We start from the raw sequence: 22,788 nt of genomic DNA on the forward strand, positions 1-22,788 counted from the left end.
TAAAAGTCTCAGATTTTTTTTTTCCTTGTTTTGGGGGAGATTTCTCCAAAACGTGATGATCAATTACTGACGGTTTGGTATAATAAGTAGCTTTGTGTGGAATCGTGCAGGGTTTGCCTGCGTCGTTGTTTCACAGAAAAATATCGAGATGTGGCGATAGCAAAGTGGGCCAGCAGGTGTCACTGTTGAGATGGAGTTCAGTGTTTCACGAAGCCTTGCTTTGCCCATCACTAGGGATGGGAAACAGGTGGGAACACAGATGTCAACAATCAAGAGAGACAAGACAGGACAAGAAGTTGAATCACAGACAGATAAAAAAAACTACAGACAAGGCATGAGAAGACAGAGGAAGCATGAAAACTAAAACGAGGGACAGAATACAAAACAGCCTTAACTGAGAACAGGTCAGTAAAAATAAGAAGACCTCAAGCTAGAAACACAAAACACAGAGAGAAAACTAATGAGAACCAGAACTACAGGCTAATCACTGAGGAATTACAACTAACTTGACACAAAGGGATATGAGACAAGAGACAAAAATGGCACTAGACCAGTCATGGAAATTCAAGGGATACAAGGATCAGAAATAAACTAAAACCCCAGATCTAGATGTGAAACAAACCCTTTGAATATCAATATACAGAAGAAATCCTGAAAATTAACAAAACTGAAAACACTGCATCCTAAACAGAGGGATCCTAACATCAACAAACTGGGATTAATTGATTTCATCTCAGGTTCCGTGTCAGTGTTTTGGTGGGTTAAACAGCCTTACATACTTTAACATGATAAACTAATTATTTTTTTCCACAAGAGCTTGGTCTATACATTTAATTTTTAAGCAACATAAGGAACACTACACTGTTTTGGGGTTTGTTTGTTTTGTTTTGTTTTTAGTTAGTGTTATCATTTTATTGCCATTATCGAGGCACTGCAGGCCCATAGAAGTACAAGGCACTGTAGTTGATGTGTTTTCTTTTTTTACGTTTGCACTCTTATGTCTTCCACTTGTTCAGTTTCCTCAACTTTTTTGAGGAAACACTGAACAGCATGCCGAAATCTGCCAGATTATCTGCTAAAAACTCTTTGGGAATAACCATTTGTGGCTAATAATAATATTAATATTTTATACCAGTGGAACTGTCTCTCATGGCATTTTTTTTTTTTTTTTTTTTTTGGCAAATTCAAACACAAATTATGTGTTCAAGCTACAGGCCGCTATTAACAAAGTGCTTAAAGATGCAACTAAAAACGGTTTCTTTGCTAAACTGATGTCATGTGTGGACACAACACCCTTGAGTTAGGTGCCTGATTCATAGGTCTGTGTCAAGTTGTTCAACCAATCAGGACTGGACTGAAAACAAGTGACAAAAAACTTCGAGTGTCTGGCTACGTCGAAGCAAACTGTATATAAATGAGGTAGGCTAAATGCTTTTTCATATATTATTCAGAAAATAACCTATGAAAGCCTATGTAGAGAAGTAAAATATAAAGCTATAAAAGACTGCTGTTATCGTTATTGTTGTTGTTGTTATTATTATTAGTGGTAGTACGCCTTTGTCACCAAGATTGCGCAAGAACTGACCGAATATCGCAGCACTAGGAGGAGTGAATAAACTGAGATCTTTTTAGAGCCTCGAGAAAAGAATAAAAGAAAAACCTGTTTCAATTTCCTTCCTCGGACCTGCCCACCCGTGCCTGCAGCCCACCTTCACGAATCGAGCACACCTATTAGGGGATGAGACTCAAACTTCCACGTTAACCAATCAGCTTTCTCGTTCACCGACGGCCTAGCAGTTGATTGGTTGAAAATCCAGCTTGTCAAGTCTGACTGCACTTGGACATTTCCGCCTTGTTATGTTTTTTTTTTTTTAACTACAGGGGCTTCCTATGAACATTGTGGGCTTCGTGTGGAGGTGAATCAGTGATCAGTAACTAATTTCGGGTTTTGATGAGGTACTTGAGTCTCGGTGACTTCTGAAATCCAGAGACATGTCGTCTTTAAGGTAAGCAGACTTTACATAAACCTCAAAATCCCTCAGTCTGAAAGTTTTTGAGTTTGTGTTAAGGCTGCATGATCGATAAATAAATAAAATTACGTCGGGTTATTTATTAATACGTTACGTTAGACTAGATTGTTGTTGATAATATTTTCTTTGCTGCGGGTTGTTGGAAGTTGAAAGAGTTTTCTGTTAAGTTACAGTTGTGTAATTGCGTGTTTTGCCATATCCACTCCTGTGTTGCTGATTGTGACATTAAGTCTGCTTTCTCAACATCCCAGAAATGTCTTCCGGCGCAGCTGGTCTTGTGATGAAAAGCTGGAGGGAAAAGTTGTTGTCATCACTGGAGCAAACACTGGCATCGGCAAAGAAACTGCCATTGATCTAGCAAAGAGAGGTTCGTCTGACTGAAATCATGAAATTTTAAACCTTTCTTAACTCTCAACTGTTTTTTTTTAAAGTGGGGATTATTTGTGTTACGTATCAGGATATGGAATTAGGAGGAAAAGGGAAATATTAGCAGGAAATGTTGACTTTTAGATGCACAGATAAAAGACTACAATGAAGTAAACCTTGGAGGAAACTCGTTCAAACCCCACATAGAAAGGCCTCACCTGACCAGCAGGTTCAAGGTCAGGACCTTCTTGCTGTGAGGCCACATTTGGATCCATTGCACACTCTGCTGCCTCTAAATTGGTTGCAGGTGCGGACGTGAATTTGGTTAATTCATGGATGGATGTTTCTGGCCATCCGTTGAGTATAAATCCATCCAGGGCATGGCGTGCCTCTCACCCTGTTCCCCCATAACCCTGAAGTGGATCAGCAATGGGGATCATAGTTACACACAAGATTTTGATAGTCCTAAAAGTTGGGAAATAATTTTTTTTTACTGCTGACAGTGTGTGCTTGTGTTAGATGCCTGTCTAGGGTTTACCCCGCCCTATGTCAGTTTGGACAGTCTCAATAGCAGTTGCCTCTGCCACCATGAGTCCTCCCTAGTTATTGCTAAGCTCCAATAGAACCGCGCCGTGCCATCAAGAAAATGATTACGATAAAAACTGTTTATTTAAACACAGATCTGCCAGTATTGATTCTCCTGTAGATAAATTATAAGGAAGGCTAACACAAGTTCTATTGTTCTGTGTAAATTCTGAGCATGACTCAGGCGTGGCAATCCTCCACTCCCATGATGTTGTTATCATTGTCGTGCAACATGTGGCTGTCAGGAAAAGTAGCTGAGTAATGGAACAATTTGGAACCAGTTCCTGATTTAGCTCTTTAGGCACAGTTCTTGTTTGGTATAGTAAAATTTTTCTTTAGTTTTAAAGTAAAATACAAGGACAAAATGAACTCAGACACAGAGCATGAAGCAATGTGTTAGTGTGTCTTAATTAGAAGAAAAAATGAATAGTCGTGGACAATTATTCAACAATAAGAAGCTGAATTTTTGCACCTACCTTAGTGGGTCTTCTTACAGTCATTTTATTAAATTGTCTTGTTTTGTCAGAACAAAAATATTAGTTACACACAGCCATTCACTCTTATAATGAAAAGGCTGTTTTCAGTGGTCACTTTAGTAGTTACACCTGTTCAAGTGCTTTTTCAAGCAAATATCTAATGAGCCAGTAACATGGCAGACAGCAGTATTAATGTTAATTAATATTTTAAAAAAAGTATTTTTGTATGTGGACATGGCTGAAAAGGCCAACTTTGGTATGTGGTGTAACAGGAGAATTACACAATTAAGGTTCTGCCCAGAAATTAGCAATTGTGTGCTTTTCATTTCGACAACAGTGTCTGAATAATTTTTAATCTGGGAAGGGTTAAAACGCCATTTCCAAACAATACGAAGTCCCTTATTTTATACTGAGAAAGATTATTAAAAAATATTCGGGACAGTTGCCAATTTTCTCAGGAGTGGATGTCCCAGAAAATTAGCGCCAAGGTTCAGTTCAGTTCTTTTTTTATTTCAAACATATACATTCACCAACGTTTCATAAAATCATTCCATACAGTTGTTTGAAAAGGAGTAGGCAGAAGTATATACTTATTTTGCCCTACCCCCTCAGGTTTACATCCTCATCATCTAAATTTGAACAACAAAAACGTATACAATGCCTTCAACTTAGAACATAACATCTCAAAAAAATATTTTCACATGTTCAACTAAAACTATATTTAGATTTGCTAATTTGCAGAAGAAAATAAACATGAGTTTGACTGCTGTCTTGGGTTAATTGCATTTTCTTGATTCTTATACTTATTTAATATTTCTTTTTTGAGTTGTATTTTAAACTGGTTTATATCACTAGTGACCTTTATTTCTTCTTTTAACTCGTTCCAGATTTTAACTCCCGCTATTGAAATAGACATCCTTTTCAATGTTGTTCTTACTCTTTGTAATTTTAAATTCCACTTCCCTCTAAAATTATACCTCCCTTCTCTTTCTAAGAACCATTTACTTATTTCGATTGGGAGCATCCCTTTCCTTACCTTATATATTATTTGCACTGTTTTAAACTTCACCAGATCCTGGAATTTTATAGCTTGCATCCTAATAAAGAGTGCATTTGTGTGAGCCCTATACCCCTCCTGATTTATTAGTCTAATGGCCCTTTTCTGCATTATGATTATAGTCTGAATATTACTTGTATATGGCGACCGTGGCTCAGGGGGTTGGGAAGCGCATCTGTAACCGGAAGGTCGCCGGTTCGATCCCCGGGCTCTCTGTCCTGGTCGTTGTGTCCTTGGGCAAGACACTTTACCCTACCGCCTACTGGCGCTATATAAGTCCAATCCATTATTATCATTATTATTATTATTATTATATGTATTTCCCCAAACCTCTACACATTAACTCATGTATGGTAATAGTAAAGCACAATATAACATATACAATGTTTTCCTATCCAGAAACTGTTTTACTTTCCCCAAGACAGCAATGCCCCGTGCTAACTTTCCCCTCACATAAGTGATGTGTGATTTCCAACAGGCCTTTTGATCAGTGATCACACCAAGAAATCTTATGGCATTAACCCTTTCTAGATATATATTATCGACACAAATTTCAATGTTAATGTTTTTCTTATAGTTTCCGAATAACATAAATTTTGTTTTATTTAAATTTAAGGACAATTTGTTTCTATCAAACCACTTGTTTAATATCTTCAACTCCTGTGTGATCACCTCCGGTCATGCAAGGTCATGCAAAGCTCAGAGAAATTGCAAAAAACCCAAGAGCTACATCTCCAACTCTGTGTTTCTTTGCTAGACATGCTGTGGTGCTGCTTGTTTGTCGGTCTTTCTGCCTGTTACTTTAAAAAAAAAAATCTTGCTTTTGCAGTTCACTATATGTACTACAAAAGCATACGTGACTATATGTGCCTTTGGGTATCTCAGACAGATTAGTTTCAGTTTTTTTTGTGTGTTTGTCTTTTCCGAGAAATGTGGTTGTTTCTGATATCTTAAGTGATTATTGGTCTTTCTTACTGTCCCCATTAAAAGCTTCGCAAGTTATGAAAAATGTAATGTGCACATTTTGTCATGAGAGGGCACTCTCCACCCACTGAACTACACCTTGCTTTTATGTATTTTCGCCATGCATTCAGTGCATGTGCTGTTTTAACTCCCGTCTTTTATTTTTCTTTGTAGGGGCAGAAAAGGTGATCATAGCATGCAGGGACATGGAGAAAGCAAACGCAGCCGTGAAAGACATCATCGAAAGCTCAGGCAATGAACATGTCGTTTTCATGAAACTTGATTTGTCAGACAGCAAGTCTATACGAGAATTTGCTGAAGCCATCAACAAAGGTAAAATGATTCTCTGGCCAAAGAAACATCCATGTGAACACACATGAAAAGTTGCATATTTTTAAACCCCCCCCCCCTCTTTATTTTTTTCTTTTACTTTTTTCTACAGACGAGCCAAAGCTGAACATCCTCATCAACAATGCAGGTGTGATGGTCTGTCCCTTTGGGAAAACAGCTGATGGTTTTGAGATGCAGATCGGTGTCAATCACCTGGGTAAATAAAATCAGGCCTCAGTCACACCTGGCCTGACTTATACATTAGTACCGACTAATCCTTCTCCAGACTTTTTGATTTGGGGGCAGAGATTTGACAAATGAAGTTGTACCCAAAACAATTAGCACGTCCCAGGACATTTCCAAGATTTCTTTAAATGGGGTGAAAGAAATCAGAAAATAATATCTCAGGTAAAACTCAAACGGAAGCACACAAAACTGGTTGAAAATTCTTTAAAAGGTTTTTAATAGAGTTAATAAATTACAGTCTGCTTATGACAGGAAATATTTAATTTTACTCAGTGGTACAAGTAAATAACAGTGCCTCACATCCTAAATGACTCGAGGAGTGGTAGGCAGTGGCTTCAAACCACTCTGACCCACAGTGCTATGCAAAAGTCTTAACCCACACCTTACACTTCCACTCCCTTCTATATATTCTTCTCCCAAGGAAGCAGACTTTTGTATTTTTATTATTATTATTTTGGACCTATAAATCATTCAAATATAAAAACTGACTCAACTTAACAAAGAGCCACTTTCAAATAGTATCTTTTGCCACTTTTATTTTGCAAACAGTCTGTCACAGTAACACATTTCTTCCCGTTTTTTAGCTCTATCTGCAACAAAATGCCAAAGATGACACAATTTGACAGGCATAAAATTATATTTGTGTACCAACAAGGTGATTCCCAAACATTTAAAAGTCAAAAACTTACTATGAGCATTGGCCCAAGACGTTTTTTTTTTTTTAATGGTATCGTATGAACTTGAGTGCAATTTCCATCCGTGGCTGCATTAACATGTCAACACAATTTTGAGGGTTGCGTTCAAATTTCAGGTTGGAGTAGTCCCACCCCTTTTGACTTGCCCCTCCCATCAGCTGTCAAATCCTTCAAAAGGTCACAAATGCATAGAATTTTTCAATACTCATTTCGTGATGTTGAAGTTGGATCTGACGCTTTAGCCTAAATGCAACACTTCTTTCATAATCAGCATTTTTATGACTTTACTGCAGAACAGTAAAGTTTAAGCACATGCTTTAGATATGACAGACAGACATGAAGTAAAAGGTCAACTTCCTGCGACAATATGTCCTGATTCCAGCTTTTGGAATCAACTGATTCCGGAACCACTGATCATCAGTTGAAATGTTGTTTCCAACATGAATTTGTGTTAACTTTTAGGCACTTTACCAAGTTAAGGTAAGTATTTTGGTAAGTACAGTATTTCGTAATTAGTGAAGTGTCACTATTTCCAAATACCTTACCCTCACTCTGTTTTCTGAAACTGAAAATTGGATTTTAAAGTCATATTTCCTCCTTCTCCAGGTCACTTCCTGTTGACATATTTGTTGCTTGACCTGATTAAAAAGTCGGCACCAGCTAGGATTATCAATGTATCTTCCATGGCTCACTCCTGGGGCTCCATAAATCTAGAGGACCTCAACAGTGAGAAGCATTACAACAAGAATAAAGCCTATGCTCAAAGCAAGCTAGCCAACGTCCTCTTCACCCGATCACTGGCTAAACGATTAGAAGGTAAATAATGCACCTTACACGCTGTCATTTCTTTCTTTTAATTTGCCAGTTTTCTGTTCAAATCAAATGTATGACTAGTAGCTTTACTGTTGGTGATTTCATTCACTTTTTCCTTACTTTTAGGCACAGGAGTGACGACCTACTCTCTCCATCCTGGAGTTGTTCAGACTGAGTTAATTCGTCATCTGAATGGTGTCCAGCAATTCTTCATGAAGATGGTCAGTCCTTTTACCAAAAACTCTGTCCAGGGAGCGCAGACAACAATTTACTGTGCTGTTGACCCATCATTAGAGAAGGAGAGTGGCGGATACTACAGGTACACTTTTTGCTGTAACACACAGAAATTATATTGCAGCTTGTTACACATAATCTAGTAGCATATTAATACAGTGGCTTTCAACACTTAGTAGTTTTAGACCAATGAAAGGTAAACATGATGTTTAACTCATCAGCTCAGAGTAAAGAGTACTTTCTCAGATTTTGCAATCTGGAAACTAAATCAGATGAACAGTAAAGATATTTGCCATGAAGCAGTTATTTAAAGGTGTGAAATATGAAGAGAGATAAATGTCCAGTTAAAGTCAGAGTTTTCTGTGTCCCAAAAGTGTCTCTCTTTTAACCTGGACAAATCACTGTGATGACTTAAGCTGAAAACATGTTCAAGGTTTTAGTGAAAAATGTAATGCATTTAATACCATGTTTTAAATGCAATATAGATTCCCTGGTAGGTGAATACATGTCATATGTGGAACTTAGACGTGAATTACTAACATCACAAATGAAGCTAAGCTGCAACGTTACAGCAGTGTAAACTGTGCACATATTGTCACCTGAATGTGCTTCAATTCATTTGGCAATGCAGAAAACGTATGCATGTTTGTATACTTGATTCAAATCTGCTGCAAAGTCTCATTTTACACTCCTGGCAAAGCAGCTCCTAGAACACAGAATAGAATAGGATTTCCTCATTGTTACAGTAACATTTACAACAAAATTAAGTGCAATCTCAAGAGTGTAAAGATCATTAACAGCAGTCTATAAACTGTAAACTATAAACTGTAAAAAAAAAAAAAAAACTATGTAAGATAAATAATACAAAAGCAACCTGTCTCTATTCTCTCAAATTGCACAACCCCTAATTACACCGATCACATTCAAGTGGACATTGTAGCATTTTAATGCTTTTTATAGCTCTGAGAAAAAAACTGCTATTCAGTCCTTCTGTCCTTTCTCTAACTGCACTGTCTGGCAGATGGTAAGAGTTCAGCAAGTAGGTGACCAGGGTGAGATGTATCCATTATGAAATTTTTAGAATGAGAATCACTTTTATTGCCAAGTTTGTACACAGTGTCATGGTGCAAAAAATATTGTTAAGGTTCAAATATTAAGGAAGGAGAGTACAAACAACCCTGGTCCAGAAGAGCTTGGTCAAACAATTGATTTTAATGAAATACACGCGTGGGAAGATCACTCCGTACGCAGACAGCAATTGATCTTCGACTAATCAAAGCATAAGCAGATATTTTATACCATCAGGGTTTGAATTTAATGACGCCCCCTCATGCGTCATCAGATACAATATATGCATACGTCAATTCAAAACCACAATGACTTTTAACACAGTTTGAAAAGAACAAACCTGCAATTTCCTGTCAACTTAGTCTTTCTGAAACACACACACTGTTTAAACATCTGAATGCAATATCAATGCTGTAGATAATATTATTAATGCAATGGTAATGATGATGATTATTAACAATAGCAGTAAAATTTCCCTGATCTCCACAATATATATAATATATACAACTTTATATAAATATTACAAATAAGTACACAGAAAAGGAGTGTATACAAACTACCTACAGATATAAATATTATAATGTATTAGATATTATAACTATAATGTTTAATATTTAAAGGAGAGCACACATTTGTTAAGATTAAAATGTCCATTCTGCCACACTAGATCTCAAGTTCAGCAGTTTTTTGTGGCAATTTAGATTGATCATTTAACCTGTCCCCACCAACTGCATGTCTTTGGACTGTGGGAGGAAGCCGGAGTACCCAGAGAGAACCCACGCAAACATGGGGACAACATGCAAACTCCAGACAGAAAGACCCCGGCCTGATGGTGGAATTGAACTTAGGACCTTCTTGCTGTGCGGCAACAGTGCTAACCCACAATTTGCAGGCAAAATATATGAAATAACAGCTTCTCTCCATTAAAGAAAGTCGGAAGCAAAATGAATTATTCAAATGAAACGCAGAACAGAAAGTATTTAAAAACTGCAGGATTGTATTTTTTGATTTTGTTAAATAAATAAAAAAGTGTAGATTATTCTACATTATTTGGTTACAACTGAATATTAAATTCCTAAAACATTTTTAATGGCAAACTTTTGATTCATTGGATGTTCTTCATGCTTGCTAGTGTACAAATTTAGAAAAAGAAGCCACTGTTAATGTTGATTTATAGTCTTTAAGCAACAGTGGCTGACAAGCAGAGTGTTATTTGCTCAGTAGATGTTAACAAACATAAAATGTTCGTGTTACACAAGTGAACAAAGTGCTCACGTGATACATCCTTGCTTACAGTGACTGTGCTCCTGCTAACTGTTCTGCGGCTGCCAAAGATGACAACGTGGCGGAGAAGCTGTGGGAGCTGAGCTGTAGTTTGCTCTCTTTAACGTGGGACTGAGACATTCAGAACTGAAAATAAAATCCTGGCAGTGTATTCTGTTTCTTTATTACCTGATGATTTCATTATAATGTAGGCCACGACAATCTTTAAACACTTCATTTTTATCTCAACAACACAGCTGTAAAACTTTATTCTGCACGCTGCACAGTTCTGACGTTTTATTTGTTCCTTGGAAATAATTTATTATGGTCACATTTGCCTTTCACTCACACAGTGAAACTGGTAACTACACTGTAATTCTGTGAATAGCAAGTGTAAGATCAGTGGAAAGCTTATAATACTGATTTATAAAAAATTAAAAGAAGCTTAAATATTTGGTTTATCAATGTTTAATACAAGGTTTGTAATTAATTGGATAATATCTGCATGATAATTCATAATAGACTGCAGTCTTGTCTACATTGTTTACAGAAACTTTTCTTTTTACTTTCTGACATTAAACAGACTTATGGAGAGCATTCATTTGTTTCTGTCTGCTTTCAAAAAATGTTTAGGTTAATTGTGTTATCGCCAGTATTATATTAGTCAACTGGATCAATATCACCTAAATTTTTACGGCCTCATTAATCCATAAAAGGATTTATAGTCTAGTTTTTTGCAATAAACAGATCTTATAATTGTTAGCTACACACAGTTGTTAATGTAATTTTCTTTACAGTAAGCTTACTGTAAATAACAGTTACAGTTACTTCACTGTAGATAGACAAACACACAGCAAAAATAAATAAATGTGCAGTAACTACTGTAAATGTAAATTTCTGTGAAATCCCGTCAAAGCAAATTTATAGAAAATGCTGTTTCAGCAGGATGTAAAAAGTGCTTACAAATACGATTCCTGTGAATCCTTTTACAGCTAATTACCCGCATCCATCTGGCAGTAAATTGCTGTAATATTTACAGCAACCTGTTTACAGTGTGTGACGCTTTCAAGATGCTTAAAGTTTAATGGTTATATGTGGCCACAAAAAACTAAACAAAAAATTTGTTTTTTCACTTTCAATAAAATAAATTTTAATCAGTATGGCTGTTATGCTTTAATGTCTGATATTGTGTGACAATCAATGTTTTTCTCCAAAAATGAGTGTTCATTTCATTCACCAATAATTGTCTTTTTTTTTCTGACGAAAACAGGATAACTATGATCACATGTATTGACAGTTTTGTCAACGAATAAAAATGAGGTCGAATCAGAACTAACTGAGCTGTATAGAAAATCGGGGCGAGTTTGGAAGTGATCAAATCAAAAGTAATTTCCTTGTTCAGAAAGGTTAGACCGGTGTTGTGCCAAACAGTGATCATCTGAAAGAAAGTGATTGCCACCCATGGGAGCGCGCACAGCTGCTTAAAGCTGTAGCGCCCAGATTACTTACAACTACTTCCGTGCAACTGATATAAGGTGCGGTAAGCTGAACACAGCTTCAACTGTCTGTTGAAAAATAGTAACGCGACCACACCACATTTTCTTGTTAGTAAGGGTAACAGCGTTGTAATGATAGGAATAGTAATTAGTTAGATTACTTGTTACTGTAAAAAGTAATTCCATTAGTAACACCGTTACTTGTAACGCTGTCATTCCCATCACTGGTACCAAGACATTGCCAGCGTTAGACAGTAGTAGCGGGTTATTTGGACTTTCAGTATAATACTGTACAATAGTTAAAAAGCTACTGTCTGTGAACTGCGTGTGCACCAATCTTTTTTTTTTGTTTTTACCTGTGAATCATTCAAATATAAAAACTGACTCAACAAAGAACAACTTTTAAATAGTATCTTAGGCACTTTTTTTGCAAGCAGCCTGTCACAGTAACACATGAGGGGGAGTGCAATTAAAATGGATGGATTTCTAGTGTGGTTCCCCAGCTGCACCAAGGCCGATCAGCAAGCACTCCAGCGGGTGGTGAAAGAAGCTGGCAGAATTATTGGAACAAGTCTGCCAGAGATCAGTAATATCTTCCCCACTCGCTGTCTGAGGAGGGTGCACAGTATCCTGCGGGACCAACATCACCCTGCGCGCCACCTTTTCCATCTGCTGCCCTCAGGGAGAAGGTACAGGTCTATACAGGCCAGAACATCCAGACTGGCCAACAGCCTGTATCCACAGGCTGTGAGGCTCCTGAACTCTCTGCCCCCCTCTCACGGACAATAACCATATCCAACTTCTTAATAGCAATGAACTGGTCTGCATTGGTGCATCATATCTTTATTCTCTTCCCCCTCCTGCCCCCCCCCCCCCTCTTTCTTAAATAGATAACTATCATATCTGATATCATATCTCACAGTACAATAATATTGAATGGGTTGCATTGTTGTATTTTGTCATGTTTCTCAGGTCTTTGTCTGAATTTCTACAAACATTATTGCTAAGGATTGTCTTATTGCATTGGAGTCACACTGGGTTAAATATGTACACTTGGGTTTTAAGGGGTATTTATTATTTTTTTCTTCTTTTTTGGGGGTTGTATGGAAGCCCCAAACGCAATTTCATTGTTCTTGACAATGACAATAAATAAATAAATACTTAAATAAAATGTTGTTTCCAACATTTCCAACCGCAGACAATGAATCCCTGTTAACTGACCATCAACATAATGCAACACTGGACAAACACGAGATGTGTCATCAAAATTTTACACATCACAGGTATGCTCATAGTCCATCCATCCATTTTCTTCCGCTTATCCGGGGCCGGGTCGCGGAGGCAGCAGCCCAAGGAGAGAAGCCCAGACCTCCCTCTCCCCAGCCACCTCCTCCAGCTTGTCCGGGGGCAGCCGAGAGATATAATCTCTACAGCGAATGGCTGAACTTCTCACCCTATCTCTAAGGGAGAGGCCCATTTCCGCCACTTGTATCCGCGATCTCGTTCTTTCGGTCACTACCCACAGCTCGTGACCATAGGTGAGGGTAGGGACGTAGATCGACCAGTAAATTGAGAGCTTCGCTTTTACACTCAGCTCCCTCTTCACCACAACAGACCGGTACAGCGTCCGCAGCACCAATCCATCTGTCAATCTCCCGCTCCTTTCTCCCGTCACTCATGAACAAGACCCCAAGATACTTAAACTCTCTTAAACTCTCACTTGGGGCAGGAACTCGTCCCTGACCTGGAGTGGTCACTCCACCCTTTTCGGGCTGAGGACCATGGCCTCAGAATTGGAGGTGCTGATTCTCATTCCCACTGCTTCACACTCGGCTGTGAAACGTTCTAAGGCGAGCTGGAGGCCATTACCCATTAAGCTAACAGAACCACATCATCCGCAAAAAGCAGAGATAAAATCCTGAGACCACCCACGTGAAAGCCTTCCGCCACTTGGCTACATCTAGAAATTCTGTTCATAAAAATCATGATCAGAATCGGTGGCAAAGGGCAGCCCTGGTGGAGCCCATCACCCACAAGGAATGAGTCAGACTTATTGCCGGCTATGCAGACCAAGCTCTTGCAATGGTTGTATAGGGACTTAATGGCCCATAGCATTGGGTCAGACACCCCATACTCCTGGAGCACCCCCCACAGGACCCCCCGAGGGACACAATCAAATGCGTTCTCCAAGTCCACAAAACACATGTAGACTGGTTGGGCAAACTCTCATGCACCCTCAAGTATCCTTGAGAGGATGAAGAGCTCATCCAGTGTTCCATGACCAGGACGAAAACCGCATTGTTCCTCCTGTATCCAAGGTTCGACTAACGGACGAACTGTCCTCTCCAGCACCCTGGTATAGACTTTCCCTGGGAGGCTGAGGAGTGTGATTCCCCTGTAGTTGGAACACACCCTCCAACCCCCCTCCCCAACCCCCCCCCCCCCCCCCCCTTCTTAAAGATGGGAACCACCACCGTGGTCTGCCCCTGATCTCCACGCTACATTGTAGAGGCATGTCAACCAAGACAGCCCTACAAGATCCAGAGCCTTCAGGAACTCGGGGCGGACCTCATCCACCCCAGGGGCTATGCCACCAAGGAGTTGTTTAACTGCCTCAGTGACCTTGCCCCCAGAGACTGGCGGGTTATCCCCTTCGTTCCCAGACTCTGCTTTCTCCAAGGAAGACATGCCAGTGGGATTAAGGAGGTAAGTATTTCTTCCACCGCTCGACAATTTTCTCAGTCGAAGTCGAAGTCCGCAGCGCTCCGCCCACACTATACATAGTGCAGGTAGAACACCGCTTTTGGGACAATCCATGTCCCTATTGCCAGTCTTGGTAGCCGGGGATCGGTCCGCCAGGACCTCGCTCCTGGCTGCTGCCTGGCTCACAATGCACCCACTCATGGTTATTATAGAAATGTAGTTTTTAAAAAAGGATTTTGCCCTTTCAATTGTATTTAGGGAAATAACTTCACACATCATAAGTCTGATAAACATGCCCCACCAAAAGAAACAGACTCAAAACTTTTAACTGACATCTCGCACTTTTTAATTTGATGTTTTTGTGCAGAATTAGTGCAGCAGGATAGCATTCCTCTTGAACGTAATTAAATCATAAGGTGTGGGTGGTCTTTGTAACACATTTTCTCTTATGGTATTTATTTGATGTAGTACATTTATTGTAAAAGTCTTTAACAAGTTTGGGATACAGTATTTCGTATTTAGTAAATTGTTACTATTTCCAGATACATTAACTTCACTCTATTTTCTGAAACTGAAAATTGACACTTTTAAAGTCATATTTCCTCCTTCTCCATTTACTTCCTGTTGACATATTTGTTGCTTGACCTGATTAAAAAGTCGGCACCAGCTAGGATTATCAATGTATCTTCCATGGCTCACTCCTGAGGTTCCATAAATCTAGAGGACCTCAACAGTGAGAAGCATTACAACAAGAATAAAGCCTATGCTCAAAGCAAGCTAGCCAATGTCCTCTTCACCCGATCACTGGTTAAACGATTAGAAGGTAAATAATGCACCTTACACGCTGTCATTTCTTTCTTTTAATTTGCCAGTTTTCTGTTCAAATCAAATCCATAACTAGTAGCTCTACCGTTGGTGATTTCATTCACTTTTTCCTTACTTTTAGGCACAGGAGTGACGACCTACTCTCTCCATCCTGGAGTTGTTCAGACTGAGTTATGTTGTTATCTGAATGGTGCCCAGCAATTCTCCATGAAGATGATCAGTCCTTTTACCAAAAACTCAATTTAAAACACAATTTACTGTGCTGTTGACCCATCATTGAAGAAGGAGAGGGGCGAATACTACAGGTACACTTTTGGTGTAACACATGGAAATAATATTGTTACTTGTCATTACCTAGTAGCATATTAGTACAGTGGCTTTCACCATTTGTGGTTTTGAAAGTTAAACATGATGTTTTGCAGCAGCTTATTGGCTTAGAGTAAAGGATACTTTCTCAGATTATGCAATTCAATATGAAGCAAGATAAATGTCCTGTTAAAGTAGATTTTTCTGTGTCACAAAAGTGTCCCTCTTTCAACCTAGCTAAATCACCGTGGTGACCTACGCTGAACATATAAGCTATTCGAAAACAGATTATGTTCAAAGTTTGGATGAAAAATGTAATACATTTAATACCATTAAGTGTGATATCAAGAGTGCAAAGATCATTAACAGCAGTCTATAAACTGTAAACTATATATATATATATATATATATATATATATATATATATATATATATATATATATATATATATATATTGCGGTTAGTGAGAGTTTGGAGACAGTTTGGAGGTTTATGAGAGTGAGGAGAGAAAGTCAGGAGAGAATGGAGCCAGCTAGGAAGAGGAGGATGTCCTCCCCTGTGTGGGAACATTTTGATCTTATTCCTCCCAACAAGGTATGTGAATTTCCACAGAAGATGGATTTTCATAATACTGATGGTGCAATAAAACCTATGTTAGGCTGTCTGTACTTTTGTACAAGGTGAGGTGTTTGCTATGTGCCAGGGAGCTGGGATATAACAACAACACCTCATCCATGCTTAGGCACTACAGAGCTTTGCATGAGAATAAGGGGAACACCGATTGTGGAGCAAGACCAGGTGAGCCATCAAATGCCATGATACTATAGCATGCTGTAATGTTACTAAATGATATAACAATATCATACAATGCAATAAGTGACGTGTGTGATATTTAAATTTGTGCTTTGTTTTTATTGTCTTTCCATACTGCCAGCATAAATATACACAGTATACTGCCATCACTACAATATAGATGTTTTACACACTCCTTTTGTTGTTGACATTTACAGGCTGTGTGCAAAATGCCACACTCTTCAAATTCATACCAGCTATTATTTTTACGTCCAGTAGGTGTCCTGCTAGAGCAAATGAAGCTTCATGAAGCTTCGCGTTGGGGTGAACCAATTGGATGAAAAGCTTCAGTGCTTCATGGGGCTTCATCTGCCCATCACTAGTCATTGCTCCGTTCGCCGTTTGTCCTTTTCCTTTTTGTGTTTAATAAACCACCTTTACACCTTCACGACTGCCTGCATTTGGATCCTCCTTTATTTTCCACACGGCTCATCTCACTTGCCGTGACAGTACGGACCAGCCAGATATGGATCCAGCGGCATTCACCCCACCCACAGAGCTTCGAAAGCTCATAACGGACTCTGTGTCAAAACTAATCAACCTGTGGCTCAAGCATGAGGGAGAAGCGTTTCTCTACGTTCTGGAAGTCAGGCTGCAACAACTTATCACGGATTATCCCTGGCTATTGGACTCACTGCACCCTCTGGTACAAAACTTCATTCTCCACGAACTTCACCTACACCCACCAGCCGCTATCGCTTCCCAACCCAGCCGGACGCCGGAGGTTTTGCCCGGCCCGCCGGAGGTTTTGCCCGGGAGGAAGCGACGATCGCGCCGTCGGCGCGTCGCCCCACAGCTGGAGAATAGGACTTCAGAACTGCCGGTGTTCCAGATCAACTGGCGTTTAGATCAACTGGCGTTGGTCGAACAGATGTGTGTCAGTCTTGCGTTTCAGGAGCTCCTACCGACAAACCAGCAAAAAAACGCCAAATGTGTCATCTGTGACACTTGTGAGGTTGTCTCAAACACACTCCGTCAGTCTTGATGCTGTTGAACAACAAAATGTTTAAAAATGTGGCGAGTTTACCTGGTGATATCCTCATGCGCGACGCGATCGCGAAAACAGCAAACAAGTAACACCACGCCGTTGTTGTTCACAGGACAGCAAGAGTAAACGATCGGGAGACCCTTGTCGTCGTTATCGTTCCACTCGCACGGTTTATTTCACCGAATTCAGCGTTTTTGCTCCACAACTAAAGCGAGCAGTTTGCTCTGTGCACCAACATGGAGTCGAGTCAACCAGCGCCACCTCTGGCCAAGTGCCACAGCCTACAGCCAGATCAACTGGTGACACACATCTGCAGCACGTTTGAATTCGTGTCATGCACATTTGTACCTTTCAATTGTGTCTGTTTGTGCGTCATGCAAATAAACCTTTGAAATGATATCATGTATTTATTATCAGCCTACATTTGTACAAAATGCCAAATGACATACACATAAGAATCACCATCCTGATATCAACACTTTTGCCCATAAGAAAAATGTCGTGAACAAATATATGACACACCAATATTTCACCAGTGTTGTAACTCACATGTCGCCAGCATAGTCTGCCTGTGTCCCCCCTCTGCAAACGCACATTTCAGAGTTGGATGTGATATACAGTCTGCATAAGTGTGGTCAATCCCATAACGATCCGTAAGGGGATGGCAGCTACGCTGAATGTACAGCAGTCACACAGTGATCAGCAATAAACAGTCCCCAAAACTTGCATATAATCCCCAATGTGGAGCCCATCTACTGACTACCACATAGCAGCTGGACCAGTCCCCAATGCAGGTCAGTCCACTGCTGCCACCTGTGGCCAAGTACCATAGCCTACCACTAGATTAACTTGTGACACACATCTGCACCTGCTGCTATGATCACATTGAGTAAAGGCTGAGTGGCTGCACTCACACGTGGTGCATCTAAATCTACCCACAAATATGTTGAAACATGCAATGCCAGCAATGTGGATTGTCAACACTACAAACAATCAGTAAGCAAAGACAACAGGGATCATTTGTTTCTGTTTATTTAGCACCCACAACATTTGTAGTCGCCTTCTGCACAGGGGAAGTCCACACACACCGTGTGGTACCACTTTCCACAGAAGGTGCAATCTGCAAGATTGAATGTGATTGTCAGGGTCATTGTCTGACTGTTTATTACTAATCACTGTGTAACTGCTGTACATTCACAGTAACTGCCATCTCCTTATAAATGTTTATTAGATTGACCACACTTATGCAGACTGTATATCACAACCAACTCTAACATGTTTGTTTGCAGAGGGGAGACACAGACAGACTACGCTAACGACATGTGATGTTACAACACTGGTGAAATATTAGTGTGTTCACGACATTTTTCGTATGGGCAAAAGTGTTGATATCAGGATGGTGATTCTTATGTGTATGTCATTTGGCATTTTGTACAAATGTAGGCTGATAATAAATACATGATATCATTTCAAAGGTTTATTTGCATGACGCACAAACAGACACAATTGAAAGGTACAAATGTGCATGACACGAATTCAAACGTGCTGCAGATGTGTGTCACCAGTTGATCTGGCTGTAGGCTGTGGCACTTGGCCAGAGGTGGCGCTGGTTGACTCGACTCCATGTTGGTGCACAGAGCAAACTGCTCGCTTTAGTTGTGGAGCAAAAACGCTGAATTCGGTGAAATAAACCGTGCGAGTGGAACGATAACGACGACAAGGGTCTCCCGATCGTTTACTCTTGCTGTCCTGTGAACAACAACGGCGTGGTGTTACTTGTTTGCTGTTTTCGCGATCGCGTCGCGCATGAGGATATCACCAGGTAAACTCGCCACATTTTTAAACATTTTGTTGTTCAACAGCATCAAGACTGACGGAGTGTGTTTGAGACAACCTCACAAGTGTCACAGATGACACATTTGGCGTTTTTTTGCTGGTTTGTCGGTAGGAGCTCCTGAAACGCAAGACTGACACACATCTGTTCGACCAACGCCAGTTGATCTAAACGCCAGTTGATCTGGAACACCGGCTGTGGTGAGTGGAAAAGACGCTCTGTCTGTTTCACCAGTTCATATGACTGTTTATACTGGGGCTGTGTTCGTTGACTCAGCTGCTCAGCCGGTAGCTCGGTTAGCTGCCCAGCAGTCGCTAACCCAGTCAGCCACTCAATCATCACCTCCATTACAGTCACAGTCAGACCCAGTAGACGCCATGTTACAGTCCATAGCCCAGTCAATAGCCCAGTTGGCAAGAGATTCATCAGCCTTATCAGTTCAGCCAGCCACTCCACCTGTTACTACTTCGCTACCTGTAGCTCAGTTACCACCAGTTCAGCAGCCTGCCCACTCATTTACCCAGCCTTTATCCTCACAGCCTCATTACAAGCAGGGAACACACTCCACACAAACTTTTGCTGGTTCATTTAAGCTGGCCATCTCAGAGACAGTTGCTCCCTCTAGGGCCTCCCCAGAGGCTGGGTGTCAGTCACCAGCCAACTCTGGACCCCTAGAGGTCAAGACACCAGCACCAGCAGCCTCACCGGAGAACTCACCTGAACAGTCTCGGCTCTCAGCACCCCCTGAGAGCTCAAGTGAGTTCACCCGTCCGCCTCAGTCCTCTGCTGAGTGTATTGGGGAACACTTCCAGCCCTCTGAGGACTGTATCCCACTGTTGCTGCCTGAGTCTAGCCACGGTGCTGCTCAGTCCCAGCCAGTGTCCACCCTGGCAGAGGTCTCCGTACCTGCTGCTTCAGAGACTGCTTTCACTGGAGGGCCTGAGGAGCCCGTCCAGTCTCAAGTCATGTTAGCTGGGGGTTCAGGTGAACCCAGCCAGCGTCCTGCCTCGTCGGCTGGAGGGCCTGAGGAGCCCAGCCAGCCTCAAGTGTCGTCTGCTGGGGGTTTAGGAGAACCCAGCCAGCCTCAAGTGTCGTCTGCTGGGGGGCCCGAGGAGCCCACCCAGCACCACGCCTCGTTAGCTGAGGGTCCTGGAGGACCCAGCCAGCACATCCTCACACCTGCTGACGGTCCTGGAGGACCCAGCCAGCACATCCTCACACCTGCTGACGGTCCTGGAGGACCCAGCCAGCACATCTCCACATCACCTCCTGCAGCATCACTGCCGTCAGGTTTCGCAGCCGTCCCGCTGCCGTCATCATCCGCAGCCGTCCCGCTGCCGTCATCATCCACGCCTGGTCCGGCCTCCGTGTCTTCATCCACGCCTGGTCCGGCCTCCGTGTCTTCATCCACGCCTGGTCCGGCCTCCGTGTCTTCATTAGGGCTGCCACGATTTGTCGACTAGTCACGATTACGTAGACTATCAAAATCGTCGACGACTGATTTAATAGTCGACGCGTCGTTTGAAACTTTGTAAGATCACAAAAGACGCAGGAATAAGTGGCAGGATTTAAGAGTGTAATAACGGACTGAAACAGAAGATGGCAGCATTGCATGTACAAGGATGTCAGCTACCGTTAAACCCCGAAGAAGAAGAAGAAGAAGCAGCTGTGTCCCAGAATTCATAGCGCGGCCCAGCGCAGTTTCCAACAATGGCGGCAGCTAGTTAGTTTTAATGTTACTCTTATTATTCTTTCTGGGTCACAAAATAAACGTTTAACATATTTTCAGCCGAGAATGTAGCTGTGTAAACCTCAAATATCTGCTCAGTTTATCAGGACACCACATATTTTCAAAAGCGCTCCGACGTTTTCGGAGACGTCTGTTACCCACTAGCTCGTTAGCGAGCCGGGGGGCTAGGCTCACTAGCGCCGTGAGAACACCGGACTCCCCGCAAATCGTTGTCAAACCCACCGCCATCTTTCACTCCTCAGGTTAAATATATATGAGTCACTTAGATAACTTAAAATGTTATTGTTTGGCTTTTTTTTTTTTTTTTGTATTTTATTTGTTCCTGAGTAAATCGGTTTGGCTGAGATTAAAGGTATAGTTTTTACACAGCTGAATAAACGTCAAGCAGACAGCTGATTATCAGAAGTGTGAGATGCTCCAGAATATACTCCAGTGTCCTGTTATATTTTAGATAGCAAGGAGTTTATTAAACTTCACCGAAACAATCTGCAAATTTCATTAAAATTCAATAAACTATCATCTTGTCTTTATTTTTAGTTAGCACAGACCTTAAACACTTAAAGCTGTAAGCTAATGATAGTTATATAAGAGCATATGCTGCTGGTGCAATAAGCTGTAGTTTTACGTCCAATGGATGATGATCTGATTAGTCGACTAATCGCAAAAATAATCGGTGACTAGTCGACTATCAAAATAATCGTTTGTGGCAGCCCTAGTCTTCATCCACGCCTGGTCCGGCCTCCGTGTCTTCATCCACGCCTGGTCCGGCCTCATCTGATCCTGCGGTTGCCACACCGCCGTCGGAGCCAGCTCAACCCGTTCTGCCTCGCCTCTGCCGGCCGTTTTCCGGGCCTCTAAGATGGCATCATGGCCTTCGGGGACGGCCTCCGGAAAGAGTTCGTCGCCGCCGCTGGCATCGCGGCCGTCCTCCGGACCTGCTCGGTGGCCGCCACTACCTTCCAAGTGGTCGGCCTCCAGAACTGTTTGCCCGTCGCCGCCGTTGCCGTGTGCACGGTCGGTCCCCAGAACTGTTTGCCCGTCGCCGCCGTTGCCGTGTGCACGGTCGGCCCCCAGAACTGTTTGCCCGTCGCCGCTGTTGCTGTGTGCATGGTCGGCCCCCTGACTGTGTTGTGGACTAGTGAACAGTCGTGTTTTGGTTCTGGTTTCTCGTGCTCCTGGTTTTTTGTGTTTCGGGCCCTCCTTCCTGGGCCCCCTCCGCCCGCCCTGGCTTGGTGCTTGTGCTTTTTGTTTGGGGCTGTCGGGAGCCAGCCCTTTGAGGGGGGGTACTGTCACGGTTCTGGGTCCGTTGGACCCAGTATTTTGAGTTTATTGTGTTTTGATTTAAGTTTGCATCAGGGATTATATTCTTGTTCTCTTGTTGTGTTATGGTGATGATTATGATTTCTATTATTAGAGTTCCATGTTTCTGTTTATCTGGGTTTACGATGTGGGTTTAGTTTCATATGTCGTTTCCTGTCTGTCTCTCAGTGTCAGGTCTGCGTCTTGGTGTGGTGTTCTCATTTCCTGTTTTATTGTGAAGGTCTGGGTCTCATGTGAGTGTGTTCGGTTTTACCTTTGTCTCGTCTTGTTGATTATTCCCAGCTGTGTCCACCACCTGTGTGTAATTCCCCTGTGGTTCTCTGTGTATTTAAGTCATGTCTTCCGTCATTGTTGTTGCTGGTCCGTCTGTGTATTCCACCCTGCCTCATCTGTGTATTCCACCCTGCCTCATCTGTGTATTCCACCCTGCCTCATCTGTGTGTTTCCCTGCTGTCAACCGCCAAGTGTTTCTGCTCATGTTCAGGTTCGTGTTCTGTAGTTAGTTTGTTCCCAGTCTAGTTAGTCATTGCTCCGTTCGCCGTTTGTCCTTTTCCTTTTTGTGTTTAATAAACCACCTTTACACCTTCA

The 22,788-nt window shown here is 41.5% G+C and overlaps 2 protein-coding genes and 1 long non-coding RNA gene across 5 annotated transcripts; 2 read left to right on the forward strand and 1 right to left on the reverse strand.

Annotated features, from left to right (window-relative positions):
• Positions 1-249: 249 nt before the first annotated feature.
• Positions 250-10,725, forward strand: rdh12l (retinol dehydrogenase 12, like). Of its 3 annotated transcripts, none has more exons than XM_026180169.2 (8): positions 250-404; positions 1,882-2,006; positions 2,282-2,397; positions 5,652-5,810; positions 5,920-6,024; positions 7,355-7,564; positions 7,688-7,880; positions 10,160-10,725. In XM_026180169.2, exons 2-8 carry the CDS (start codon positions 1,993-1,995, stop codon positions 10,260-10,262), a joined length of 900 nt encoding a protein of 299 aa, XP_026035954.2. In that variant the 5' UTR covers positions 250-404; positions 1,882-1,992; the 3' UTR covers positions 10,263-10,725. The 3 variants fall into 3 exon arrangements, with proteins under 3 accessions (XP_026035954.2, XP_080162220.1, XP_080162219.1); XM_080306093.1 differs by lacking the exon at positions 250-404 and adding an exon at positions 1,397-1,419; XM_080306094.1 differs by lacking the exon at positions 1,882-2,006 and having other exon boundaries at positions 281-404.
• Positions 10,726-16,347: 5,622 nt separating this feature from the next.
• On the reverse strand, positions 16,348-18,613 carry LOC145430969 (uncharacterized). Its single transcript, XR_013911328.1, has 2 exons — positions 17,336-18,613; positions 16,348-17,209 (listed from the first exon to the last, which is right to left on the reverse strand). It is a non-coding gene; the product is annotated as an uncharacterized LOC145430969 (long non-coding RNA).
• A 363-nt stretch (positions 18,614-18,976) lies between these two features.
• On the forward strand, positions 18,977-22,788 carry LOC145430968 (uncharacterized). The gene is made up of 2 exons (XM_080306095.1): positions 18,977-19,118; positions 19,245-22,788. Exon 2 carries the CDS (start codon positions 19,370-19,372, stop codon positions 20,591-20,593), a length of 1,224 nt encoding a protein of 407 aa, XP_080162221.1. The 5' UTR covers positions 18,977-19,118; positions 19,245-19,369; the 3' UTR covers positions 20,594-22,788.

Source organism: Astatotilapia calliptera, chromosome 9 (genome assembly GCF_964374335.1).
Source record: "Astatotilapia calliptera chromosome 9, fAstCal68.1, whole genome shotgun sequence".
NCBI lineage: Eukaryota > Metazoa > Chordata > Actinopteri > Cichliformes > Cichlidae > Astatotilapia > Astatotilapia calliptera.

What these genes read in the sequence shown, in the direction of transcription:
- rdh12l (XM_026180169.2), top strand. An exon ending in CATTGATCTAGCAAAGAGAG is followed by an intron (nt 2,398 to 5,651) that starts GTTCGTCTGACT and finishes TTTTCTTTGTAG; the next exon opens with GGGCAGAAAAGGTGATCATA. An exon ending in GAGAGTGGCGGATACTACAG is followed by an intron (nt 7,881 to 10,159) that starts GTACACTTTTTG and finishes CCTTGCTTACAG; the next exon opens with TGACTGTGCTCCTGCTAACT.
- LOC145430968 (XM_080306095.1), top strand. Translation starts at nt 19,370, where the DNA reads ATGACTGTTTATACTGGGGCTGTGTTCGTTGACTCAGCTGCTCAGCCG.